Below are 25,166 nucleotides of genomic sequence, written 5' to 3' on the forward strand. Positions count from 1 at the left end.
AGCGAAGGACCCAAGCGGTACCGATGAATTCCAGACTAGGATGGGCGTCCCTGGAGTTCACAATGCAGCAGCCGAGATATGGGATTCAAGCCCCGGTCCTTCTGCACAATCTTGCACTTCAGCCTAAGTCTCCCCCAACTTGAGCGGCCAAGGCCAGCTCAGCACTGAGTCATCCTTAGATTCCAGTCACAGGTGCCCACAGAGGGCACCGGGGAGGGCTGCAAAGTGCTACCCACAACCTCATATCCTCCGGGGAAGGATGGATACTTCTCAACAAAGGGAGCTGGCCTGGACCGTTCATCCTTTCAGCTGGAAGGTGATGGCCACAGAGAGGTAGCTGTTAGTCATGAAACCAGGGAGAAGAAGACAGGGGGTGCAGGAGGCGGCGGGGGAGGCGGAGCATACCTGCTTGCCGTGCTTTTCCTTCCAGCTGCACTGGCTCCGTCAGCCTGCAAAAGAAGAAACCCAGAACACCTAAATCAGCCAAGAGGAAAACAGAGATTCTACCCACTGTACCCTACCAAGCTCCCGCTCAAACACCAGCCTTCAGAGGGGGTGAGCCAGCCACAACGCCCTACTCCATTCTTCCAGGCTAGGAAAGTCTGCCCCCAGTGGTAAGGGGGAGTTGGGACAGCCACCCCCGCTCCCAGCGCCCGCCGCCACCCCAATTTGCTTGGCCCTTTAAATCCAACTGAGCACCCACTGCCAACACAAACCCAGCAACCACAGAGCCCTGGGGACTCAGTGAAAAGTAAGTAACCAACTAAATCTGAGATTGAATTGCACCATTTTCATTTTCAGCTGGGATTTCCAATAAAACAGTAGCTGAAGATTTATTCCTACCAACTGGAGGGGGAAAATCCTATTATGTTAAAATAGTCTGTCCCCCAACCCTGCAAGCAGGATGAGGCAAGAGAGCACTGCTTCATAATCTCTTTTACTTGGGGTTGGGTGATGGGCACATAAGGCTGACCAAGTGAAATTTTCAGAAATAAAATTCTGGTTCAGATGGAGAGACTGAGGCCCTGGGAGAGGAGGGAGCTGCCTGGAGTCTCATGAGGACTGCGTGACAAATTCCCCGGGGATCCTGGCCAGTGCTGGGGGGACCTCGATGAGGAGGCCAAGGACGTGGGAAAAACGCCTGGGTTCTACACCACCCCTGGTTGGAGATGCATTCCCCAGCTTTTGTCAAAACGTGAATAATAACAGTAATCACAGTTAGAATAATGCAGGTTCAAGACTCGAGCGTACATGTGTTTCCAAATTCAGAACCTTTCCAATTTTAGAAAGGCAATGTGGCGCATGTGTTCTCTATTTTGAAATAACCCTGGCAGGGTCTGGGGAGCCCCCAGTCCTCAAGCACGTTGATATTTCTAGAGTAAAACTGATGCAGTCAGCCCTAAGTGGGCTAAACGAAACCGGCCACTAGCCTCTTCTCCTTTCAGGTCAAGTTCTGCCGCCTCACCAGTTACAAAACATCTTTTTGTTTTCAAGCTTTTCGAATTTCAGGATTGCAGATGAAGGATTGAGGACCTACAATAAAAACAGCAGCAGCTACCTTTGGATGAATGCTTTCGAGAGGCTGCAAGCTGGCAAAACCAGATGGCGGACTTCAATTTAAACAGTCAATATATAAAAATAAAGGCATTTCACCCCCAAGAAAGCCAGATTTCAGCTGCTGAAAGCAACACGTAGTCCCACACGACTGGTCAGCTAAAGCTGACACAGCTGGTTCACCTCAGTCCCCACCACCCACTCTTGCCTACTTCCCACCCCATGACCTGGCCCCTGCGGGTACCCCAGACTCGCTCCCTGAGCTAACTTCCCACCTGGCGCGCTAGCGTGTGGGCATTCAATGCCTCTCACCGAATCCTCTCGATGGGTTCCCCAACACACATACACAATATCCCCATTTAAGAATTTCAGCCATTTATCCAACATCCCACAGCTATAAGCCCAGGTCTGGGTCAACTCCAATGCCCACCTTCCTCAGCTCTGGAATATTCTATCTCCCTCCAACACTCAGGAGGGACAATCGGGAAATGGGGTGAACACACACAGACTCCACTGCCCACACGAGGGAAATGGAAAGGTGAAGGACAAACAGGGAGGTAGAAACGTGAGGCCTGGGAGGGAGCAGTTACTGGGATGCCAGTGCATGATTTCCATGGAAGAAACAAGAAAGCGGAAAATGGTTTGCAAATCATTTCACTGGGAGCAAAAGAACACGATCAATTACAGCCTCTTTCCGACATCTTGCATTCCTCAAACTTGTATGGAAAGCGAATGGGAAGAAGTTGTTCTAATGCTCACGTCAGAAGAGGCACAGGTGGTAGAGGTGGAAATTCTATCCCAGAGAGCTTAAAAAAACTGTAAAATCTCCAATGATCTCTAGCCTTTCAAACTGAACTCTAGGCATATATTTCTAGAATTTTATACATACTTTTAATGTTGTTTTAATGTTGTCTTTTTTTTTTTTTTTTTGGTCCTCTTCCTTCACAATTTCACAGAGTTGACCAGTTCAAGCGTACTGAACGTGGGACTGGGGAGGGGAAAAAGTCTCTCTTTTAGGCACACCTGACCATCTCCACCCATTTTCCCTTTCACTGTGTTTATGATATTTGAGCTTCTTATCACTGGTAGCTACATGCATTTTTGTTTTCCACCCATTTTTATAAAACAAAGACAAAATGCTGAAATTTTTCAAAGAGCTGTCCAAACAAATCCTTTTGTAGAAGCCTAGATGATACAACTGGGGAAATGAGATGCCTGGAGGGAAGAGTTCATCCCTGCAGGGTGGGAAATGTCCGTTTATTGGCAGAGATGAGAAGCAGATATGGGAAGGGGGGTAGAGATGGACAATGGGCACAAGTGAGAGATGCCCAAGAGAGCACGTGTCAATATCACAGCACCTGTCAATCTCAGCCTTTGGGCCTGGCTGAGTCCAGACCCACCATAACAACAGGGGACAGCCTCTCGGGCCCCCCCCAGCCACAGGGCTGAGGGCACCCATTCTCAGTGTAGAGATCCCTAAGGTGCCAGGCCGGCTTTGTCTGTGTCCTCACAAATATCTCAAAGCAAGCCCTACTGTTTGAATTAAGTTGACTTTGCCATTTTCCTAGGCCCAAATGGTCTACTACCAGAAATTTCATGCAATTCATCCCAAACCGCAAACTCCCCTTTACCCAGTGTAATCTGATCTGATTCTCAATTTCAACCAAAGTTCAAGAGCACAGGGCTTAGAGTCAGACAAGTCTGAGTTCAAGTCCTGGGTCTGCCATTTTCAAGCTATATAATCCTTGGCAGTCCATCTGCACTCTCTAGGCCTCAGTTTCTTCATCTGCAAAATGGCAATATGCCACTTGGGCCCAAGAAGCTGAGGCACAGAAAAACAGAGTGACTTGTACAAGATTACACAGCAGACGAGCAAGAGGCAGAGCCAGGCCTGGACTGAGTCAGGAGTCTTCCCAGCCTGTCTCCGGGCCTGATCTGAATCCTGGGCTGCAAGTCAGAAGGTCATGAGCATCTACCAGACCCCACAGCCCTGAGGCCTTCTCCAAAGGGCTGGTCAGAATGATACTGAATGCAGCTATGTAGGTAAACTACTAAGCACTGGCCAGGGATGTGTGGTATACCACTAAAGTAATGGAAACTCTATTGCTGTTGCCAATGGACCATGTGCTCCTAAAGACGCAGCTTCTGCCTGGCTCTGTCTGGGTCTCACTTTGAACCTTGGGCAAGCTCTTTCCTTTCCCTGGACCTGAGGTTCTCATAGGTAAAAACAGGCACCGGAGGCACGAGAGTTCAATCAGATCATCTCCCCCTCCTTTTCATCTCTGATACTCTATGTGGAGCTGACCCAACCTTAACCAAACCCCTCAAGGGTAAATGAAATATGGTGGGGGAAGTGGACTCATGAGAGGCCCTCTTCCTCACTTTCACATAGCTGGGGGTAAAGGTATCCAAGCCCCGCCCCGCCCTCACCCCACCCCAGCTCCCGGTAAGGGCACCTGCTTCCTCTCCTAGCTCCATCCATTCCTTAACACACTAGCTTCTTCTCAGGACCTGGGCAAGGCTATTTTTAGTTTCATTCGACCCTCCTCTTCCCTCCCAAATGAACGTTAAGTTGTTCTTTTCCATTCTCTTATTAAGGATTTTCTTGGAAAGAAAATATTATTCCAAACCCAGAAATTTTATTTCTAAATTTGTGCAAATGTAAGTTGTAAGACATTAGCTGCATTTCACATTTTGTGCAAATGGCAGAAACAGGCAATTCGTGTGCTACGGGATGGGGGCTGGCCAACGATTTCGATAAAATAAACCCTTTTTTAATTTAAATGCTAATGCACTGAATTAAAATTTAATAACTGAGGAAATTGAAAAGCCGAGCAGGAATATTGGAAATAAATCCAAGCAGAAACAGCTGAAATTAAAAATTCTAGAGAGTGGGAGGATAGCAGCTAAGCTGTCTTATATGATTACATTTTTTTTCAGAATGAAGCAAAAAAAAAAAAAAAAAATCCTATCTCTCGCTGGCTCTAGGGCAGTAAATCCACAGTGCTGTGATTTATTGCTCAATTTTCCTGAGGGAAAAAGGCTTTCTTTCATGCTGAAATATTTCATAAATTTCAAGCCAGCATAAATTCTTAATTTAAAAGTTATGGAGGTCACATTTAGTGCACTGGTACGGTTCCAAAATCTTAAAGGAATAGCAGCGAGCAAAAAAAAAAAAAAAAAAAAAAAAAAAAACCAAAAAGGAGGGGTAGAATTTGCTCCTTTTTTTTTTTTTTCCTTTTTTCATTTTGGTTTTAATTTGTGAGTTGAAATTTCATTATTAAAGATTCTTCCTGGATGGATGGAACCCAAGCAAGCACATGGGGAACTGGTGTGTGCTTGGAAATCTGCTGCAAAAGATGAAGAGATAAAGACTTAATTCAATTATAAAAAGGCATTTTTTTTTTTTTAAGCCACTTGAGGAATTTCTGGTAAAAATTTCCTTCCTTCATTGCCCGGGAAGGGGTGAGGGTGGGGGAGGGTGGCCAATGTAATTGCTTCTCTTAGATCGCCAATCTTTTGTGCACACTGATATATTCATTTGTTATACAGCTGTTCAGCGGCGGAAAGAATGCTGGGACGCCCATAATTCTAAGCAAATCAATCAAAAATTAATGATTTGTCATGCTTGCACAATGGAGGAAAACAGCTCCTTGGGTCCTGGCTGCCTGATCTCGAAGAATGAAATGCCTTTCTGCGATAAGAGAGCGGAGCCAGAGGCTCAGGGAGGCCGAGGGGCCACTGCAAATGTGAGGGCTCGTGGACCCGGAGCTCTGAGAGGGTGGAGCGGGCATCTCCAAGATGGTGCATCAGCCAGTCAAGCCAAGGATGGACTTGAGGCAGCACATTTCTGTGGTGGTATAATTAGGCTCTTGCCTTTTCCCTCCCCCACTGCAACACAAAAATTGCTTCCTCTCTTGAGACTTCAACGATTCCCCCTCCCCTCGGCAGATGTGATTACTCCCTGTTCATTGTTCTCCCAACACTGCTGACTCACCACCACCAGTGCCTTTCACCAGCTCTATGAGATGGGGACCACAGTTCCTGGAAGGCCTGTGCCTCCCAGACTTTGTGCTCCTCCTGGATAAAGACCGCATCCTACACGTGGCGATGTCTCCAGCACCCAGCTCAGGGTCTGGCACAATTATTCAGCAAATAAGGTTGAATCCATTAATTATTATTTCTCAGGAAATACTGATACCGAGAGGTTGCTTAGATGAATGATAAACTGCATTGGCAATTATACTTGGATAAAATGTAACAACTGATCTTAAATAATCAATCACTCCTTTCTTCATTCAACAGATATTTCTTGAAAGCCTACTATGTGTTAAACACTATGCTTGGCTTTGGGCGGACAACCTCAAACCCACTAGTAGACAATTCCAAATCCCCAGTGTTCACTGCTTCTCGGCTTCCTTCCACCCTTGGAAGGGGAGTGAACGTGAACCGGGAGAGGAGGGAGGTTCTCTGCATGCTCAGACGTCTTTGAAATCTCATTTTCTTTCTTACTAATTCACGTGAATGTTATATCCACAAGTACCAAATGCGTATTAGTCCAAAATATGTCTGTGCACTGCATATATATGTATGTATGTTAGTTTGAACACAAAAATTCTGTTTTAAATTTCCAACTGGTATAACTGACCCTGCAGGAAGATGCTCAGCGTCAGTGGTGAGTGAAACCAACTGCACTTGACCTGGAGGCCTGCAGGAGGCACCGAACCTTCGAGAAGCACCTAGCAGAGCCCCAGGACCTGCCCAGAAGATGATTCTATGTCCCCTACTATTTACTGAGAGGAGGACAAGTGGGTCTGAAACAACTCAAACCTCATTTATATATCTCTTTCCTTTCCGAGAGCCAGTGGATCCCCCAAATTTAACTTGAACTTTCTGTCCCATTGAGATACATGACTCAAGTCAGAAGAAAGTCATTCGCTCATGTGACAAGTATTTACTGAGCTCCTTCTATGCACCGGACACTGTTCCAGGCAGTTGGGATATATCCCTGCCTTCATTGTGATTATATGCAGAGGGGGCAGATGGTAGTATTAGGAGTAATAAATTAGTAAGATACATAGTATGCTAGAAATCAATCAGTTCTACGGGGGGAAAAAGAGAGAAGGGCAGGGGATAATCAATGCCGGGCCAAGGGAGGAGCCGTGGGCTGCAATTTTAAATAAGGTGATCAGAGTAGGTGTCACTGGGTAAACGATGGAAGGGGAGGGGGTTGGCCATGTGGGGAATGGCCGGTGGGAAGACCCAAGGGCAGGAGTGTACCTGGTGTGCTCAATGCACAAAGAGGACGCCAGTGTGTCTGCGGCAGGGTCAGCAAGGACGGGAAGAGGTCAGGGGGCAGAGCCTCACAGCCACTGAGGGGCTTTGGCTTTTACTCTGGGGAGCCACTGGAAGGTTTTGGCAGAGTCAAATGTAATCTGCCTTCCATTTTAAAAAGATCATTCTGGATGCTGTGTTGAGACCAGACCATAGGCAAGGATGAAGGCTGGTAAGGAGGTTACCGTAACAGCCCAGGAAAAACATGAAGGTGGCTGAGACCAGGGTCGTGGTAGTGAGGGAACTGAGGAAAAACACTGCGCTCTGAATATACTGGAAGGCAGAACCAATAGGACTTACTGATGAACTGGAGGTGGGGTATAAAAAAAAGAACCAGGGAAGATTCCAACAATCTTGGACCAAGAAAAATGGAATTGCGTCTCTCTGGTGCATAAGAATATTAATCATCAGCACAGCACTTTATAGACTGTTACACTGCACTGAATCCTCCAATAACCGTGTGAAGAAGACACTGCAGTTTATCCCCTTTGACCAAGAATTAACCAAGCACCCAAGGGGCCAAGTGACGTACCCAAGGTCATACAGCTGGGCCAATGGCACGGCCAGGGCTCACACATGTCTTCTCACCGCAAGTCCATGGCCATTTCCTCTACATACTTGGCCCTTCATCTCTAGAACCAACGAATCAAACCTGCCCCCAAACGATGCAGGAAAACTGTTTTCCTATCCAACCACTGGGCCCCAACTCAAGCACAGGTAGTCCCCACTTTTACACACCAGGTGTCCATGAAAAACATCCACGAAGGGTGACTGTACCAACACTGAACAATAGCTTTGCAAGTTAAAAGAGGATTCCATTCCCAGGGAACTAAATCTGTTATAAGTTCCCTAATTAGACCTTGCTTCTCAGATTGCATTCAGTGATATGTTTCTAGCTTGTGGTACTTGGTTCTAATTTTGTATTTATTTTCCCAACTGAACATGGTTACTCAAAGCCACTGACTGAGTGGTTCCAAGCTTGAGGGGTGGAGTGGAGGCTACCAGAGAAGACTCTGGGTTAAAAGAACTGGAACCCAGGGGGCTGATACCATTTTTCGGTAGGTATTTCGAGTTCAGACTAGATGTGTGATTCTGAGCAAGGCCTTGGGGGACTGATACTAAGATGAATCAGACATGCTTCCTTATTCATTCACCCAAATACTACCCATTAAGTGCCTACTACGTACTGGGCACCGGGGAAGTTACTGGGGACACAGCAGCAGCAAGAACGGTGGGGGAGACAGGCCGCGATTATTTACTTCATGTTACCCATTTATAATTACCACCTGAGAGACATGCTCTGAAGAGAAAGTTCCGGGTTCCATGAGCATCTTTTTTTTTTTTTTTTTTTTTGGCGGTACGCGGGCCTCTCACTGCCGTGGCCTCTCGCGTTGTGGAGCACAGGCTCCGGACGCGCAGGCGCAGGGACCACGGCTCACGGGCCCAGCCGCTCCGAGGCACGCGGGATCCTCCTGGACCGGGGCACGAACCCGTGTCCCCTGCATCGGCAGGCGGACTCTCAACCACTGTGCCACCAGGGAAGGCCCCCATGAGCATCTTGAACAACAGGATCCATTGAGACTACAGGATCAGGAAGGGCTTTCTTGAGGGAGGATGCTGGAACAGGGCACACAGAGCTCCCATGCAACAGTGGGAACGCAAAATCGAATGCAAATGGAGCTAACGCAAGGTGGGTGCCAGTGAGCAAGCAGAAGGGTGCCATCTTGCCAAGCTGGGAAGCCTGGGCCCCCGAACCGTGCAGGGCTGGAGACTTCTCTGAGGGCCTCCACCTCTGGAGGAAGGGACCAGCCCACTGACATGGCCAGGCTCACACAGGGAGCTCCTGACCAGACCCCGAGCCAGAGCCCAGAGGCTGAGGGAGGTCCCTCATGGACTGGCCATGTTTCCAACTACAAGGGAAACCCGTGGGAAATGACCAATGTCTTTATTCCTCTAGGTGACGGTGCCCTTCTGCCCCTCCCCAAGCCCTTGCTATCTGAGGACAAGTATCAAGAAATAAATCAGGCTTCCTGGGAATGCAACGAGCACACGCCTTGTCTGTTTCATATGAGTTTCCAGGTACAGGCAGGTTCTTCTCCTCTCTGGTGGGCAGCCATGTGGACTGGAGGAGGACCCTATTACTGACATCACCATCATCACCACCATCACATCACCATCATCGTCGCCTCTGTTGTCGCCATTGACAGCTGGTCATTACTGAGCACCTGTAAACCAGGCTGAGGAGTTTCGGCTTTACTCCAAGGCTCATAGGCCGCCCAGAAGGCATGTGCGCCTCTGGAAGCAACTGCTGGCTGCGGTACAGAGGCAGGGAGCCCAACACGGAGGCCACTGTCATCTTCCAGGGAAGAGATGATGCTTTTAGAAACCGCAGTGGAGGAGAGAAGGCCCCAGGACCTGGAGCTATCGGGAGTGACAAAGATCTCCTGCGATAGCATTTGGAAGGCACCCAGGGTGGAGCTGGCATGCAGTAGTTGCTCAGTAAGTGACAGGTTTAAAAATAAATGTACCACTGCAGCTGCTGAGGAACGCTGTCAGCCTTGGATTGTGTGCAGAGGGCCAGGAGTAAAAGGTGAATCCACTTCCACCCCTGAGGCCTGACTCATGGGCCTTAGAAGAAGTGGTGGGATCCCGGCTCAGAGCACAGGGGCAGTTGCCTCCCCTGGGCTGCCATGTGGGACTCACCACCCAGACTACAAGACTCGTTCTCAACCCAGGGAGCTGGATGGTACCACAATGGGAGCCCACAGTCCCTACACGAACCTAAAGGGTCTAGAATGTTCCTGGTTGCTTAATGAGTGTCCATTCTATTTGCCCAGCTGGGCTGGATCACCAGGGGTTCTAAGGTTGCATCAAAAAGCATGAGGTCGTTCCTGAGGTCAGGCCCAGCAAGGTCACTGGGTTTTTTGGGTTTTTAAAAAAACTTTTTAAACTGAAATAATTTTACATTTATAAGACAGCTGCAGAGAAACTATAGGGATTCTGTCTGCGAAAGGGATGCTGGAGGGGGCAATACGGTGCCATTAAGACCAGTTCAGGGGACTTCCCTGGTGGTCCAGCGGTTAAGAATCTGTCCTGAAATGCAGGGGACGCCAGTTCAATCCCTGATCTGGGAGCTAAGATCCCACATGCCACAGGGCAACTAAGCCCACACACCGCAACTACTGAGCCCACGCGCGCCACAGTTAGACAGCCCTGCGTGCTCCAACTACAGAGTCCATGTGCCCTGGAGCCTGTGTGCCACAACTAGAGAGAAGCCCATGCGCCACAACAAAGAACCCACAGGCTGCAACAAAAGATCCAGCATGCTGCAACTAAGACCTGACGCAGCCAAAAATAATAGATAGATAGATAGATAGATTAGACAGATAGATAGATAGATAGACCGCTTCAGGGGCTGATCCAGAGAAGGTCAGCTGAGGCCTGAGCTCAGCAAGGTGAGGCCTGGTTTCCCTCCCCAGGACCAGCAGTGAAAAAGCCCTCAGGCTCTAAGACTGAGGAAGAGAGATGTGAAGGACCTCAGCAGCAGGGGTGGTAGTCACTGGGAATCAGGCGGGAGCACAAACTCTGCCACTTACTAGCTGGACCTTGGGCAAGTAAATTGACCTCTCAGGGCTTCACTTCCTTCCTCTGTAAAGCGCGAGTGATGGAAGCGGCCACCTCCCACAAGCTGCTGTGAGGATGAAGTGAGCTCATCAGTCTCACACTTAGAGCAGGGCCTTTACATCCACATAGTGTCAGCTTGTATTACTGGTCCAGCATAAAGGGCCCCAGAGGGGGATAACACCAGCGATCCCAAGCGGCCAGCATCTACTGAGCACCTCCTGTATGCCAGCCCGGGGCGCAGGCATCGCGTGCACCGGTCTCATTTAATCTCCTCAACCACCCTAAGCAGTAGGGACCACCGCTCCCAGCCCCACTGTCCGTCCGGGCGAGGACCCAGAGCTTGCAGGGTGTTGGAACAGCCGGGAAGAGGCTCAGCCGGGCTTCCAACCCAGATATTCTGATTCCAAGTTCACGTTCTCAAACCCAGTGCCAAGCTGCTCCAAGGCCCAGAGGGGTGACCTTGGCGAGTGACTTTCCCCATCTTTAGAAGAGGACACGCTCCTCTGGGTGCATAAATGCTGCTCTGTTTGTTTTCTTTTGGAAAAAGAAATGCATCTCAGTTCTTAACCATCACACAGTTAATCTCTCAATTTACAAAAGAGCAAGTCACGTGACTGGATTCCACAAAAATTCTCTCTCCAGGTTTATGATTTTACAGAAAACTCCAGGGAAAACCGCCTGGAGCGAGTTAAAACCAGATCAGCCATAAACCATGTCCTGGTACAGCCTCACCAAGCCAAGACTCAGATTACTCATTAAATACATGATAAATATTCACTTCAGATCAGCAGGAAGTTGGGGGGTGGGGGTGGGGGCGTAAAAAAAGAAAAACTTTTTTGCTTCATGGGAAAAAAAACCATATTATGAATACAGAGGGTTGCAAGCTTCAAATTAGTGAACCCAGGGTTGGGGAATTGGGGGACAGAGTTTTTTTAAAAGTCAACCCTTTAGGTATTTTTAAACAAGGCAGCAAGTAAGGGCAACTCAAAACCTCTTCAAGGGGACCAGGTAAAGGGCTTAGTGAGGCGGGCGTGCCCAGACAGTCCTCAGAGAAGAGCAGCAGCCCCGCATGCCAGGAGACCCCCTCTGACTGCTGGCAGAGGCGATGTCTGGCCCGCCATCTGCCCGCCCGTCCAATGAGGCTGCTGGATGGGCAGTCGCTCAGAAAACTTCCAACTCTGACATCTGGAGTCCGGCAGACCTGACTCCAAATTCTGCCTGGGACACTTACTAGCTCTGTGACCTCCTCCAGTCACATCACCTCTCACAGTCTCAGTTATCTCCTCTGTAAAATAGACAGAAAAAGCCCCACAAAACGCAGCTGTTGGTTAGAATAAAAACAGAGAAAGTCTGTTAACATTCTCAGCTAGTGCTAAACGTACTATATGAGCACAGATCTGGATGATGTCATTATGATTCCATTGGTGGTGGTGAGTAAAATTAATACAGTCAAAAAAAAACAAGAGCATGTTCTGATGACTCCAACAGGATTTAGTAGGCTCAGAAGTTCCCAGTAGAGAATCTGGATCCGGATGGCCTAGGTTCAAATCCTGACTCCACCACTTACAAGCCACGTGACGCTGGGTAAATCACTTAACCCCCCGAGACTCAGTTTCCTCCTCTGTCAAATAGGAGAAATGATAGTAGTCACCTTACAAGGTTACTTAGGACTAAATCAGTTAATATACTAAAGCTCTCAAAACAATGCCTGGCAGATAGTGCTATACAAGTATTAACTATAGAAATAATTATCATTTATTAAAATAATTTATCATTTATTAAACTTGAGCTATATAATTATCATTTACTAAAATTCGGGCAAGTCCCTTTCTTCCTCTGAGCCTCAGTTTCCTAAGTTATAAACGGAGAGTTCTGACCAGATGAGCTCTCATGACCCTCCTAGTTCTGAAACTTGCTGGCCCTGTTGTTTGTTTCTCCCCACGCTGTCCCACTGCCTAGACTGCATTCCCCTCTGACCGGCTGGACCCCAGGCCCTGCTCCAAGAAGCCTTCCCTGACCACAGGGACAACATCCTACAGCACCAAGGGTGTGCCTGAGCATACCTGGGAACATCATCACTCTCTGCAGTCTTGCTCCCAACTAAACTGCAAGTTCCATGAGGGTGGCTAGTTTTTTAGAGCTCCTCTGTGGCTCCACAGCACCCAGGGCTGTGTTGCATACAGATGGAGTGTAATAAAGGTCAGTCAGGGGCTTCCCTGGTGGCGCAGTGGTTAAGAATTCGCCTGCCAATGCAGGGGACGCGGGTTCGAGCCCTGGTCCGGGAAGACCCCACATGCCACGGAGCAACTAAGCCTGTGCGTCACAACTACTGAGCCCGCGCTCTAGAGCCCGCGCGCCACAACTACTGAGCCCATGTGCCACAACTACCGAAGCCTGCGTGCCTAGAGCCTGTGCTCCGCAACAAGAGAAGCCACCACAATGAGAAGCTCACGCACCGCAACAAAGAGTAGCCCCTGCTTGCCACAACTAGAGAAAGCCCACGCACAGCAACGAAGACCTAACCCAGCCAAAAATAAATAAATAAAATAAATAAATTTTTTTTTTAAAAAAGGTCAGTCAGTTGATTTAAAGAAGAAAGGAATTGTACTGCCAATACTTAGAGAACCATTATGTGAATGGGGTCTAGGGAATCATCTAGTCCAAGAATGGCAAACAGGCTTGATTTTCAGTGCCAATTCTAATCAATTAGACATGGCTGCCTGGGGCAATGTGTTGAGAAAGATTCTGGGGCCGCATCAGAGCTCAGCTAGTAAGAGTGCTGTGATTCATCATTGATGTCTGCAGTGAACAAGGTAAAGTTGGGGACAGTAGCATGCTTGCCCCCACTAATCTAGTCCAACATTCTTGTTTTACAGATAGAGAAACAGAGGTCTCCTGATCCCTAAAGCACCCATTTTCCAGTCACCACATTCTCATTTGCAAAAACATTCCTACAGGAAGAAGGAGCCATGGCCTTTTAAAATTTGGAGTAAAAAGAGACACCAAAGAAAAGAGAAGACCAGATGGACTTCCCTGGTGGCACAGTGGTTAAGAATATGCCTGCCAATGCAGGGGACACGGGTTCGAGCCCTGGTCCAGGAAGATCCCACATGTCGCGGAGCAACTAAGCCCGTGCGCCACAACTACTGTGCTTGAGAGCCCACGTGCCACAACTACTGAAGCCTGCACGCCTACAGCTCATGCTCCACAACAAGAGAAGCCACCGCAATGAGCAGCCTGCGCGCTGCAATGAAGAGTAGCCCCCGCTCACCACAACTAGAAAGCCTGCACGCAGCAACGAAGACACAACGCAGCCATAAATAAATAATTTATTAATTAAAAAAAAAAAAAAAGAAGACCAGAGACAGAAGAAATACACACAAAAAAACTATGTGCAAAATACAAGGCTTACTTTGGTTGTGAAAAGAAATAATTACAGAAGGGCAAAGTAAATGCTCTAAGAAAGATTTTTTCTTTTTAAAGAAAGAAGTCTGGAACACATGCTCAAAGTAGAAATCTTACAAATTCCTATTGCAAAATAACTCCTGGTCAGCCAACCACGATCTCTATAAATATATCGCAAGATCAACAGCCCAGGCAAATGGGGGGGGATGACTGCATGAATTTTTAAAAAAATCAAAATAGTTCTTCTCACAGTTGGAAAGGAAGGAGGCACCCATCATCCTACAAAATGAGAGGCCCACGAAGAAAAGAAAGATTGTAATTCTACACATCCCAATGGCCACCTGCGGAGAAATCTAGACAGCCAGACTATTTTGAAATTATTCTACAATTCTGTTTTCTTTGCAGGGGGAAAAAAAAAAATCTGGTACCCTGAATTCATTAGGGCAGCCATTATCTTACCATGGCTTCCATGGGATTATTCAGGGTGGGAACAGCCAAAGGCTCTATGGGGCCTGATTTGGGTGGTACATCCTTCAGGGTCTGAGCCAGGAAAAGACGAGCCACTCTAGGTCTTTAAAGTAGAGGCAATTTAATACAGGGATTTGAGTAGAGAAGACATAGAGGGGGCAGAAAGGCAACCGTGGATTAGCACATGAGGCGCTATGCTACCACCTCTAGGCCTGGAGAGAGAAAGGTGTTCCCAGAGTTGGGGCAGTTCAGCAGGAGCTGCCCAATGGGAGTGGTTCAGAGAGGGAGGGGCTGGAGCTACACAGAAAACACCATAGGAGGCAGAGAACGAGTGGGGAGAGATACCCTGGGCTTTTCCCTTCTTCCCACCTTCCAACGTCCCTGCTGTGCGTCCTTCTGGCTAAACTGTTTGAAGGCCAGAGGGCAAGCACACCTGCGAAATGTACCTGCATTGTCTTCTGCAATATCCAGTAGCCACAGCTCAGGGCTGAAAGGACCCTGAATATCTGATAAACGGAAGCCTGGCCCTCCAGTCCCAGTGCTCCAACATGTGGGATGCTTGAATGGCCTTCCGCCATATTTTTGCTTCCGGCCTCTGCTGAGAATCTACTATTGACAGAAAACTCATAATGGGGAAAGCTAATTGTCCCCAATGTTAACTCAGAAGACCCAAGCACCCAGTGCACACTCTAGAAGCATCTCCTGACCAGTTCTAGAACACTGTTCGAGGGGGTCAGGAGTGGAGGTTCTGAGGTACCAAGTCTGATGCCAGCTGGGCGGGCTGCAAGGGAAACACTCCGAGCGCCCCAGGACTGTGTCCACCTCCAAGGCCACTCCACAACCACAGTGGAACTTCATGCTGGTGGTTTTTTAACTGTATCATAAAACACAAGAGCGTTCCGTTCCTGTCCCACAGGGCACAGACTCAACCCTGTGTCCCTCTTTGTCCTGGCTGTTGCTGAAGGCTTAGTTTCATACTACATTCTGCAAAGAAAGGAAGGGCCCTTCCCTTTCATTGAAGGCTGCATTTCCTCTTTCCCCAAGACACAGGGCCGATCTCTCTCCCCCGTTTTCTTAAAGCACTTATTGCCCAAGCCATTCAAATAGTATCGATCAACTAGCCGGTACACTCAGTCATCCTTTTATGACCTGTCTTCCCAGCTGGACCATACATCTTCCCCGGGCAGGGGCCATGCCTTTGGATTCCCCAGAGCCTACCACATAGCCCAACAGGCAGAAAGCGTCTACACAGTATCCTTAAAGGAGAAAATGACCCAAGTTCCCCAAATGCCATGTGTGGGATGGGGCAGGAATACCCCTTTCTATCGATGCCTCATATTTATTTACTGATTGATGGGATTTTTACCTCCATTACTTCATTTAATTATTTACAAGGTAGGAGCCATGACTTCCACTTTGGAAAGGAGGGAGTGGAGGTTAAGGGACTTTGCCCAAAGTTACTAGTTATTGGCAGGGCCGAGATTCACACCCAAGTCTTCTTCTAGGACAAATACCATAGTCCTTCCATCTTCTGGCTCCAGTCTTCCTTTGCAAGATCCCCTGTCTGGCTTCTCTTTCATGAAATGAAGTGATTTAATGAAATCATTAAGTGACATTAAGTTAATAAATGTAAGGCACTTAGAACAGTGCCTGGCACAGACTAAGTGCTATGTAAGTAACAGCTACCGCTGTCTTCACCGTTACCATCGTTATTATTTCTCTATCTCCACTAAACTCATTTAAAAAGGTCAACCCACCACAACATCTGGAGTCAGCAAACTTGACAGCCAAAGCAGTAGAAAACAGAAAACGCCTACATTTAATTAAAATTGGAAAACTATAGAAGCTCAAATGACTTAACAGTTAAGAGGAGGCATTCGAAGACATTGTATGATTCTCAGAAGTCTACCCAAAGCAGTCTACCTGGTACGCTGTACCAGGCAACCACCAACACTTTATTCAAAAGTAGGCTCGAATCTTCTTTCCTTACTGACTTCACTGGGGAACATTTTCAGTGCACAAAATACAGTACTTCCTCATCCATGCACAGTCTTTAGAGCCAGAAGGCCTGTTTTACAGAGGGAAAATAAAGGCCCAGAGTGGAAGTAAAATGTGTGAGGTCACATGTACTTTAATGCAAACTGCAAGTCTCTAGAGTTAAAGTGTTAGCTTTACCAGGCCTAGTCCTCTGCTAAGCCCAACGTGGGACTCTGCAATCATGGGCACTGAATGTATGTTTTAGGCCAGGCATGTAAAAATCAATATTTCAGCCACCAGTTCAATGGCTTGGTCCAAAGTCTTTGGGCAAATAAAACAGGTCATCAGCTACCAACCCCAGCTAAGATAGAGGATGAGAAGGCAGCATGCTGCCATGTCAACTCTCCCAAATGGGATTCTTATAAAGAAACTCCAAAGCAGCGGTGTGCCCTCAGCTGTCACATTCACTGCTGCCTTTCTCTAAGTTTAACTTGGCACACTGTCACAACCAACTTACCAACTCTCATATCCTTTGACCATGTTGTGGAACAAATTCTATCAATATTGTACAAAAGAAAGAAAACGATTCATGTACAAAGATGTCCACTGCATTATTTATAATAAAAACTAGGGAACGACCTATATGTACAACAATGTAAATAAATATCTCCTTACAAAAGCCATTAGAATGGATGCTCATGAATGGTGGAGAGCTACATGAAAAACACTTACGTACTGAAGTGAAATGACAAGAACAGAATCAAAACTACATATATAACTACAGAAACACTGCTTGCCCATATATAGTATACCGAAAAGCGCCAGCCCTGGATGGCTCAAAAATGTATGATTTTTTTCCCCTCCTTTTTGATTAGCTTTCTATCATTACTGCTTTTGAGGAAAAACTCACTATACTTTAAAAGACCCATGCTGCACATCTATAAAGGCAGGTAATCTAGACAAGAAGATTTCCTGGGATGCTACCCTTCTCCAGATTGAAGACCTATGACTCTGCAAAGACCTGCATCTACACTCTGTCCTCTGAGGATGTAGCCACTTAAGCAAACATGGTGGTTGAGTCCAGGTACACACCAATCCACTGGGAAGCACTCAGCACATTCAAGTTCCACCTCGGAGCAAAACAAGATGACCTGGAGAGTACCTTTAAGCACTAAGCTTTTCTCTAAGAGGCTCTTGGGAGAGGTAATGTTTAAGCCTATTGCCTTTTTAATACAGTAGGCCCTGAGAGTGAGGTTTTTATATTGTATGTAATTGCAGCCACAAAAACTATGTGACTGCTAGTGTGTATTGAGATACTATGCTGTGCCGGTGACTCTAAAAGGCTCATTAAATATGTGAGAAATCATCCAACATCCTCATTACCTAGGGATTATTCATCCACTTTAGAACTGGGAAAGCTGAGGTCCTGAGAGGCAAAGTGACTTGCTGTTGTAGGGAACTGGCTCCAAGTGAGAATGTTCACAGATGAGTGGTCCAGCCGCACGGCACAGTCTGGAATATGAATAGAAGGTGGGCTTCTTTAACAAACCATCTCATTTTGTCCTCACCAGTTAAGTGTACAGTGAAGAATATTGCTGCCACTTTCCTGGGCCTTTCCAGAGTTCCTAACGCTACTGTGATTTTATAGGTAAAGAAGGTGAGGCTCAGAGAGGTAAAGTTACTTGCCCAAAATCACACAGCTAGTAAGCAAATCTGTACCCAAGCCTGTCTGACCCCAAAGCCCATACACTCAACCATCTCGCCATACCTAACTCCCCCACCAAAAATATGAAATAAGAGCGCTATAAGGAGTCACACAACGTAAAGAAATAATAAATAAATAATAAAGAGCCACATAGTTATCCCAGAAGCGGTGAGCTCCCTGGGGGAGGTGTGTCATTAGAGGAAGGACAGCCATCTGGTGAAAAAATAATCAGTATTACAAGCAAAAGGATGGATCAGCTCTTGGGAGAAGGGAGAAGAGGGAGAGGGGAATGAAAGGGGTGGTGATCCTTGCCAGGATATTCCAGTTCTGGATTCCTCTGGAAGATCTCAGCCCTTCCTAACACTCCTTCAGACCAGCTCTAATCATCCAGCTTTTTCGTCCTCCATACTTCAGGGCCACCAAATATTTCATTTCCTTTTCTCCCCTTTTCCTGGCTTCACAAGTGTAGTAAAAAGTTAATGAATCTATAAATTGCTTACTGGCTTAAAAAAAATGAAACAAATAGTTAATGAAAATTTTAATGAAAACACCCCATCTGCATAACTGATGGCAAACCCAGGGCCGAAATACCTGGGACTCCATGGCCCAAACCAGGCGTCATGAAAGCTTGCAAACATTTACTGAGAGAAAGCAGGGTTCCAAGCTCATCAGTGTCTGAAAGACGACGAAGTCTCCACTCCAGGCTTCGAAGGGGGACCATGCGTTACATCTATCCTAAGGGAATCGTCGTCAGCACATTCCTTCATCAAACTGGGAGACCCTGTTTCTGAGAAAAGGAAAATGGCACAGAACCAGGAATCTGTTCTGAGGCAAGAGGCCAAGGCTTGGGACTTGACTCCAGAAATGAGAAAAGTCGTGATAACTGAAGAGCCATCATGTGCTGCTGGGGTTCTCCAGAGGAGTCCATCAACATAAAATTGCCCGATTTCCCCTCCTCTGGAAATGCAAGTTAATGGGAGAGGGATGTGCATATTTTGGAAAAATGTCCCAGGCCACGCTGGTACATCCTCCCTATTCAAAAGTACCACCTTGATGTTTATTCTATGTCCAGCACAGAGCCAGAACCTTTACAGACTTTATTTCTCATACGCCCCCCTACAACATGGAAAGGTAAATATGACTATCCTCATTTTAATCTGGCAAAGAGAGGGGGGTTCAGAGAAGTTAAAAGTCACACAACACAGCTAGTATATCCCCATCACAGAGTGTAGACACTTGGGCAGTCAGAACTCAAGAAAAATCATCCAGGCTTTCTTCAAAAGCCTCTAACGGGGCTCCAGCCTCCATTCAAGGTCCTCCAATCCAACAGCCTCCACCTGTAGCCCGCAGAGTTTTTATAAGATAGAAGTAGGGGGCTTCCCCGGTGGTGCAGTGGTTGAGAATCTGCCTGCCAATGCAAGGGACACGGGTTCGAGCCCTGGTCTGGGAAGATCCCACATGCCCGCGCAGCAACTGGGCCCGTGAGCCACAACTACTGAGCCTGCGCGTCTGGAGCCTGTGCTCCGCAGCAAGAGAGGCCGCGATAGTGAGAGGCCCGCGCACTGCAACGAAGAGCGGGCCCCGCTCGCCACAACCAGAGAAAGCCCTCGCACAGAAACGAAGACCCAACCCAGCCAAAAATAAATAAATAAATTTATTTTTAAAAAAGAAATAGGACCCTGTCGCTCCCATTTAAACCCTTCACAGGCTCCCCTTCTCCTGCCAAGGCAAACACTACACTCCGTCCCAGATCCCGCCACCACATTCCTCACACCGAATGCTCCAGCTACACCGGGGTTCCTGTAGCTGCCCCCCCACGCTCACCGCCCAGCTAATTCCCCTCCCCATCCTTCAAGTCTAATCTTAGACATCACCTCCACCCAGAAACTTCTCAACATCCCCACTCTGCCCTACTCCACCTCCCATCTCCCTGCAGCCACCCAAGGCAGGGTTGGATCCCCTCGGATGTACACGCTTCCCAGTGGCCGCACTGCTCAGTTACCTACCTGCCTGCCTCCTTCCCCAGGCCATGGGCGGCCCCCAGGCACAGACCAATGCTTGCTCACCTCTGAGCACAGGGCCTGGCCCAGAGAAGAGACCCGGAAAATGCTGAGAATGGTCAGGGTGGCAGGTGATGCCTCTCTACAGCATCCTTGTCACGCAGTAGGTTCAAATCCTGAACCATGTCCAGCCTTCCCCTGCTTCCCCAAGGGAGAATCATGGACTAGCAGCCCACAGTTACCGGGGACAACGGAGCGCTGGCAAGAGCAGGAAGAAATGTCATTTCCCCCCAAAATTCAACCTCCTCGCCTGTTCATCCTTTTCCCAGCGGCTCTAAGAGTATTAAAATGGTCGAGATAGAGTCGGAGAAATGCGAGCCAGAGAGAGCAGAGAGGGACAGAAAAGCACAGGAGGACAGGAACAGGATGCCACAAGCACGTGCAAAGGAGAGTGGAAACAGGCCGGAGTTTGCCCTAAGGGTGATCTGGGTCAAAGGCAGAGCTACTGGACATCCAGCCCACCAGCAACCAGGGCTCTCAAAGAAACACACAGAGACAAGAAATACCTGGAAATTATAACAGCTGCTTTCAGTTTCCAGAGATTTTGAAGCCTCTTTCTCTTTGTTTTTCCCCTAAACCAGTTACAATTAGCGTTGAGGGATATAATTACGTTGTTAGTCTAATTGCCTGTTTGAAGCAGGATCTACGGGGGTTTAATGGAAGATCTGAGGGGGAGGGCAGATAAAATAAAAAGTCAGGATAATCACAGAAGAGATGTGTAATGTGACTTTCTTCCCAGGTAGAGACAAGGCCTGAACCGCGCCAGAGGCCAGGGAATTGTCTTCTGCGCCAGCTCCCTCGCCCGGCTGGGCGGGGAACGGCGCTACCAGGCGGCGCGACTTCACTGGAAATTGATTTTGGAGACGCTGACCTAATTAATCAGGAAACGATCCTAGAAAGGCCCTCGGATTTGGAGCCTTTGCACTATTATTGGCAGTGACACACTTACACGTCAGCGGGCAGTATTTTCCCCAGTGGAAGCCAGCATGGTGGTGGCTGACAGAGCCGGGCTGTGTGAGGCCAGAGACCTGCTTTGCTACAGCAGGGTGGTGCTGTGCAGGGGGAACACACAGTTCTGTGGCCCTGGGGACAGAAGTCAGAGGGAGGCAGCTCTGAGCTCAGGATGAAGAGGAAGGTTCTCCTCCAGGGAAAGAGGACAGCTGAGAGGTAGTGAGCACCCTGACAACAGAGGCATTCAAGTTAGATGACCTTGTGATGAGGATGCAGAGAAATCAGCTAGGAGGAAGAACCAAATGGCTCTGAGGGACTGTACAAACCACTCCTGTCTCCAGACCACAGAGGGGAAAGGGGTCTGCAGGGACAGTGAGGGAGAGAAAGGTTCTCTTCACATCAGAGGACCCTTCCTGCCTTCTATGGGACTTCACTGTGAAGACCCAGCCCTCATATCTGGGTGGCAATGGAAATGCTCCTCTAATGATTTTTTTTCCAAATACAGATAGCAATTTGCAGTAACCAAAAGCTACCTCCATGTGGAAAAGTGAAGGTCCAATGCAGAAGTCAAAATCCTCACACTTTTCTGTGGAATGTTTCAGGGCTTTAAAGAGAATTGCTGAGGCCCCCTGGACCTCACGGCTTTGCAGTGAGGATTTGGGTCTGCAGGCAAAGGCTGCCACTCGAGGGCCACGGAGTTGGGAAAGGCAGTGTCTGCTTTCCTTCCCAACTCCACTTCCTGACTAGCTTGTGCCTACAAGACAAGAATGGTCATATTCCAAATCTCAGGGCTGCCTGGGAGAAGTCAGTTCTGCTGGGTTTTCTGCACTTTCCCCAGTCAGGGTTGACGACGGTGCTGGAGTGTGCTTGAGGCCCTCTGTTCAAAGGGAGCCAGAAGTTCCACTGCACCATTTATGAGGTTGCACTGCACATATGACCCAGAGCAGAAAGACTCATTGAAATCCAATAAAGATGAGGGGCAGGGGAGGCTGCTCTTCCTGGAGAGGCCACAGCATCTCCTTCCACGCAAACTGCCCGGCTCTGCCACTGACTGAGAGGAAGACAAACGGCCGTGTGGATGCTCTTTGTCAAGGGCAACAAGATGGCGGCCAACAGGGCATCCTGGACTCACCCTTCTCCCCCACATTGTTCCAGGGCTCCCATTTAAAGGCCTTCAAAAGCTGGAGGCAGCTGTGGGGTTTTTTTTTTAGCAGGGGGCAAGGGGCAGGAGGAGGAGTAAAAGTTTTACTTATAATAAAACAAAAACAGAGCCATGGCACTTGTTTTTCTAGTGGAGACAATCATCGGATGTTTTCACTTTGTAAAAGGCTGGGAGACCTTGTACCTTCTCAAAAGTCTCCACATCGGGGCTGGTTCCAGCCACAGAGAGCAGCCAGGGAGACGTGGCAGGCCTGGTCCCAAACCAGGGATGTGACCCTGAGCTTTGTAACACAGGCCCGAACTCTCCATTCACTTCAGTTCTGTTCAACAGTCAATAATCAGAGGCGGCATGTGGCCATGGGAATTGGAAGGTTCTAGAAGGAGTCTATGTGTCAAGTCCTGCGCTGGACTTGATGGACACCTCAAGGAACTTGCTACTGAGGAGGGCCAAGATGGTGTCCCCCGGAAATCACGTCAGTGCTGTGACTGTACGGTAATCCCTGGCGCCACAGAGCGTTCACCGTGTGCGTGCCCGCTGACTGAGTACTTTACACACATCACCTCTTTTAATCCTTACAGCAAGGCTGCAGGGTAGGTATTCTGCATCTGAACTGTCCAGATGCGGAAACAGAGAACTACTAAGATTAAGTATCTTGTTCAGGTGGAAGAGCCCAGGTTCAAATCAGGATCTATCTGATTCCCAAATTCCATGGATGACCCCAACCCACCAGTAGATAAGGATTCACTAAAAGGCCCCAGGACAGAGTGCCCCATGGGCATGAGCTTGCTTCCTTGCTTCACTCTACAAACCCCCTCTTCTGAATCAGACACTCTACCTACGTGGTTTGAGTGAAGGGCCAGGTGGGAAAACTGCAGGTCCACTTGGAAGAGGAAAGGAGAGATTAACCCCCCAAACGGAACAAGGATTAGAGCACCAAGGACAGGAGGGGGCAGGCCTTCCCAGAGCCATGCAAAACAGAATGAACGGGCTGCAGGGAAGAATCGGGTGAGACCCGTCACCGGAAACGAGAAGGCCCACCTGGCTGGGAATCCTGTCCCAGGGACAGGCATCTGAGATTGTCCCCCTGGATAACCAAATGACCGCCTGTGTCTCCCTTTCAGCTCTGTGATACAGACCAGTCTAAGAGTGTGAGACCCCCCCCCAGACTGCACTCTGCCACTTACACAGCACATGAGCACATACTCTCCCACCCACCTGGTCCCCATCACACCCCGGCAAGGGGTACTTTCCCGCTGCGGAGAGGAGGAAACGGAAGCGCACACCGATCCTCATTCCTGGGTCCACGATCGCTAGAGAAATGTACGGGGCTATGATGATGATTAACATCCCAGCTTGCCTGCCACCTCGCGGAAGTAATTACGCACTGGGTCAGGTCTGGAGTCCTTCCCCCTAGGTACTATGTCTGCAATCACGATGGTGGGGGGTATCTAGAAGGAGCGAAGGGCTGGCTGTCTCTGAACTCACATGCAAGTCCCAGCACCCCTTGTTTCCTTGGAAAACAGTTTCTAGACTTGTCACCTATAAATTGCCTGAATCCTTTTTTCTGGGGAAGGTTTCCCCTACTTCACTAATTGCTTTCCCTGCCTTTTTCTCCGTAAATTTAATTAACCTGCTATGTGACCATGGGTTAGGCAAGCCTCCACCCCTCTTCAAACTCAGTTTCCCCTTCTGTAAAATGAGAGTGGGCTCTAATCTCTCAGAGTCCTGACAGCTTGCCAGGATTCTGTGATCAGGCTCGGGCTGAGCATGTGACCTTGATGTTCCTGGCTGCTTCGACGGCCGGGAGCTCACGGAAGCACCGAGACCATTCTGCTCTGAACGGCTCCCAGCCCTGACTCAGTGGCACCAGCTCTCATGGCCTGGCATTATCCTCGATGAAAAGGCAGAACGGCCTAACTTGGCTAAGTCCCTCTGTCCCTGATGGACCCCCCAAAGCTCAAATTTGCGTCTGGCATTTCAGCGGAGCTGCCAGTCCCTGGGTGTAGGAGAAACTCCAGATCAGGGGCTGGATCAAGAACATAAGCGTGAGGCTGAAATTGTAATAATAATAACTGACATTTATATCACGCTTTTCATCCCCAAATCCCAAATTAATTAACTTTTTACGAGACATTTTTAAACTAGTGCCATTTAATAAAATTCTATTAGGAGAAGTCTTTTTTTTTTTTTTTCCCCCCAGCCCTATATTTTTATTAACAGCCACCAGAAATATAATTTACAGGCAACCAAAAGCTAGTCAAGAGAGGGACAGGGAGTGGTGGATTCTGTCGGTGAGAAAGCGAGAGACTCTGCACTGACCACAAGGGCTGACCCCCTGGCCTCACTGTTAGGGGGCCTGGGCCCTCTGGGGGGGTCCACGGGTCCTGGTTACTCTACAACACTGAATCTCAGCCTTGCATCATTCAGCTCATATTTACTGATCATCGATTTTCTGCAGCCACCACAGGAGCTGCTGTGCATAAAACGAGCAAACAAAGCCTTCATGGTCCTTGCATTCTTGGGGCACGCAACCTAATGGGGTAGAGGAATGTTCAACGATTATCTCACTGATTACTAGATAATTATGGTTGTGCTGGGTGCTGAGAAGAAAGAGACCCCTCTCTCCCCTAATGACAGCATCAAATAGGGACACATAATCTAGCCTGGAGTTAGGGGCTGGAAGGATCAAGAAAGACCTCCCTGAAAACTGACATTATTCAAGGCTCAAGTAGGGAAGAAGCATGATCATACGTGTCCCTTTAAATAACTGGTTCACAGCTGGTCTGCATTCTCTTTTGTGTCTGTGGAATATCACCTTCTTATGTGCACCGTCACAGACACGATGTCCAACACGATGGCCGCTAGCCACATGTGACTGAGCATTTGAAATGTGATGAATCCAAAGTGACACAGGCTGTATGTGGAA

The 25,166-nt window shown here is 48.2% G+C and overlaps 1 protein-coding gene across 13 annotated transcripts in view; it reads right to left on the bottom strand.

Moving 5' to 3' along the window:
* The window catches only part of ZNF618 (zinc finger protein 618), a 180,926-nt gene that overhangs the window by 85,315 nt on the left and 70,445 nt on the right, over nucleotides 1–25,166 (bottom strand). For all 13 annotated transcript variants that reach the window (XM_067040907.1, XM_067040908.1, XM_067040906.1 and 10 more), the window contains exon 2: nucleotides 406–449. In XM_067040907.1, coding sequence (XP_066897008.1) covers nucleotides 406–449 — 44 coding nt within the window. The remainder of the gene's footprint in view (nucleotides 1–405; nucleotides 450–25,166) is intronic.

Source organism: Kogia breviceps, chromosome 8, assembly GCF_026419965.1.
Source record: "Kogia breviceps isolate mKogBre1 chromosome 8, mKogBre1 haplotype 1, whole genome shotgun sequence".
Classification (NCBI taxonomy): domain Eukaryota; kingdom Metazoa; phylum Chordata; class Mammalia; order Artiodactyla; family Physeteridae; genus Kogia; species Kogia breviceps.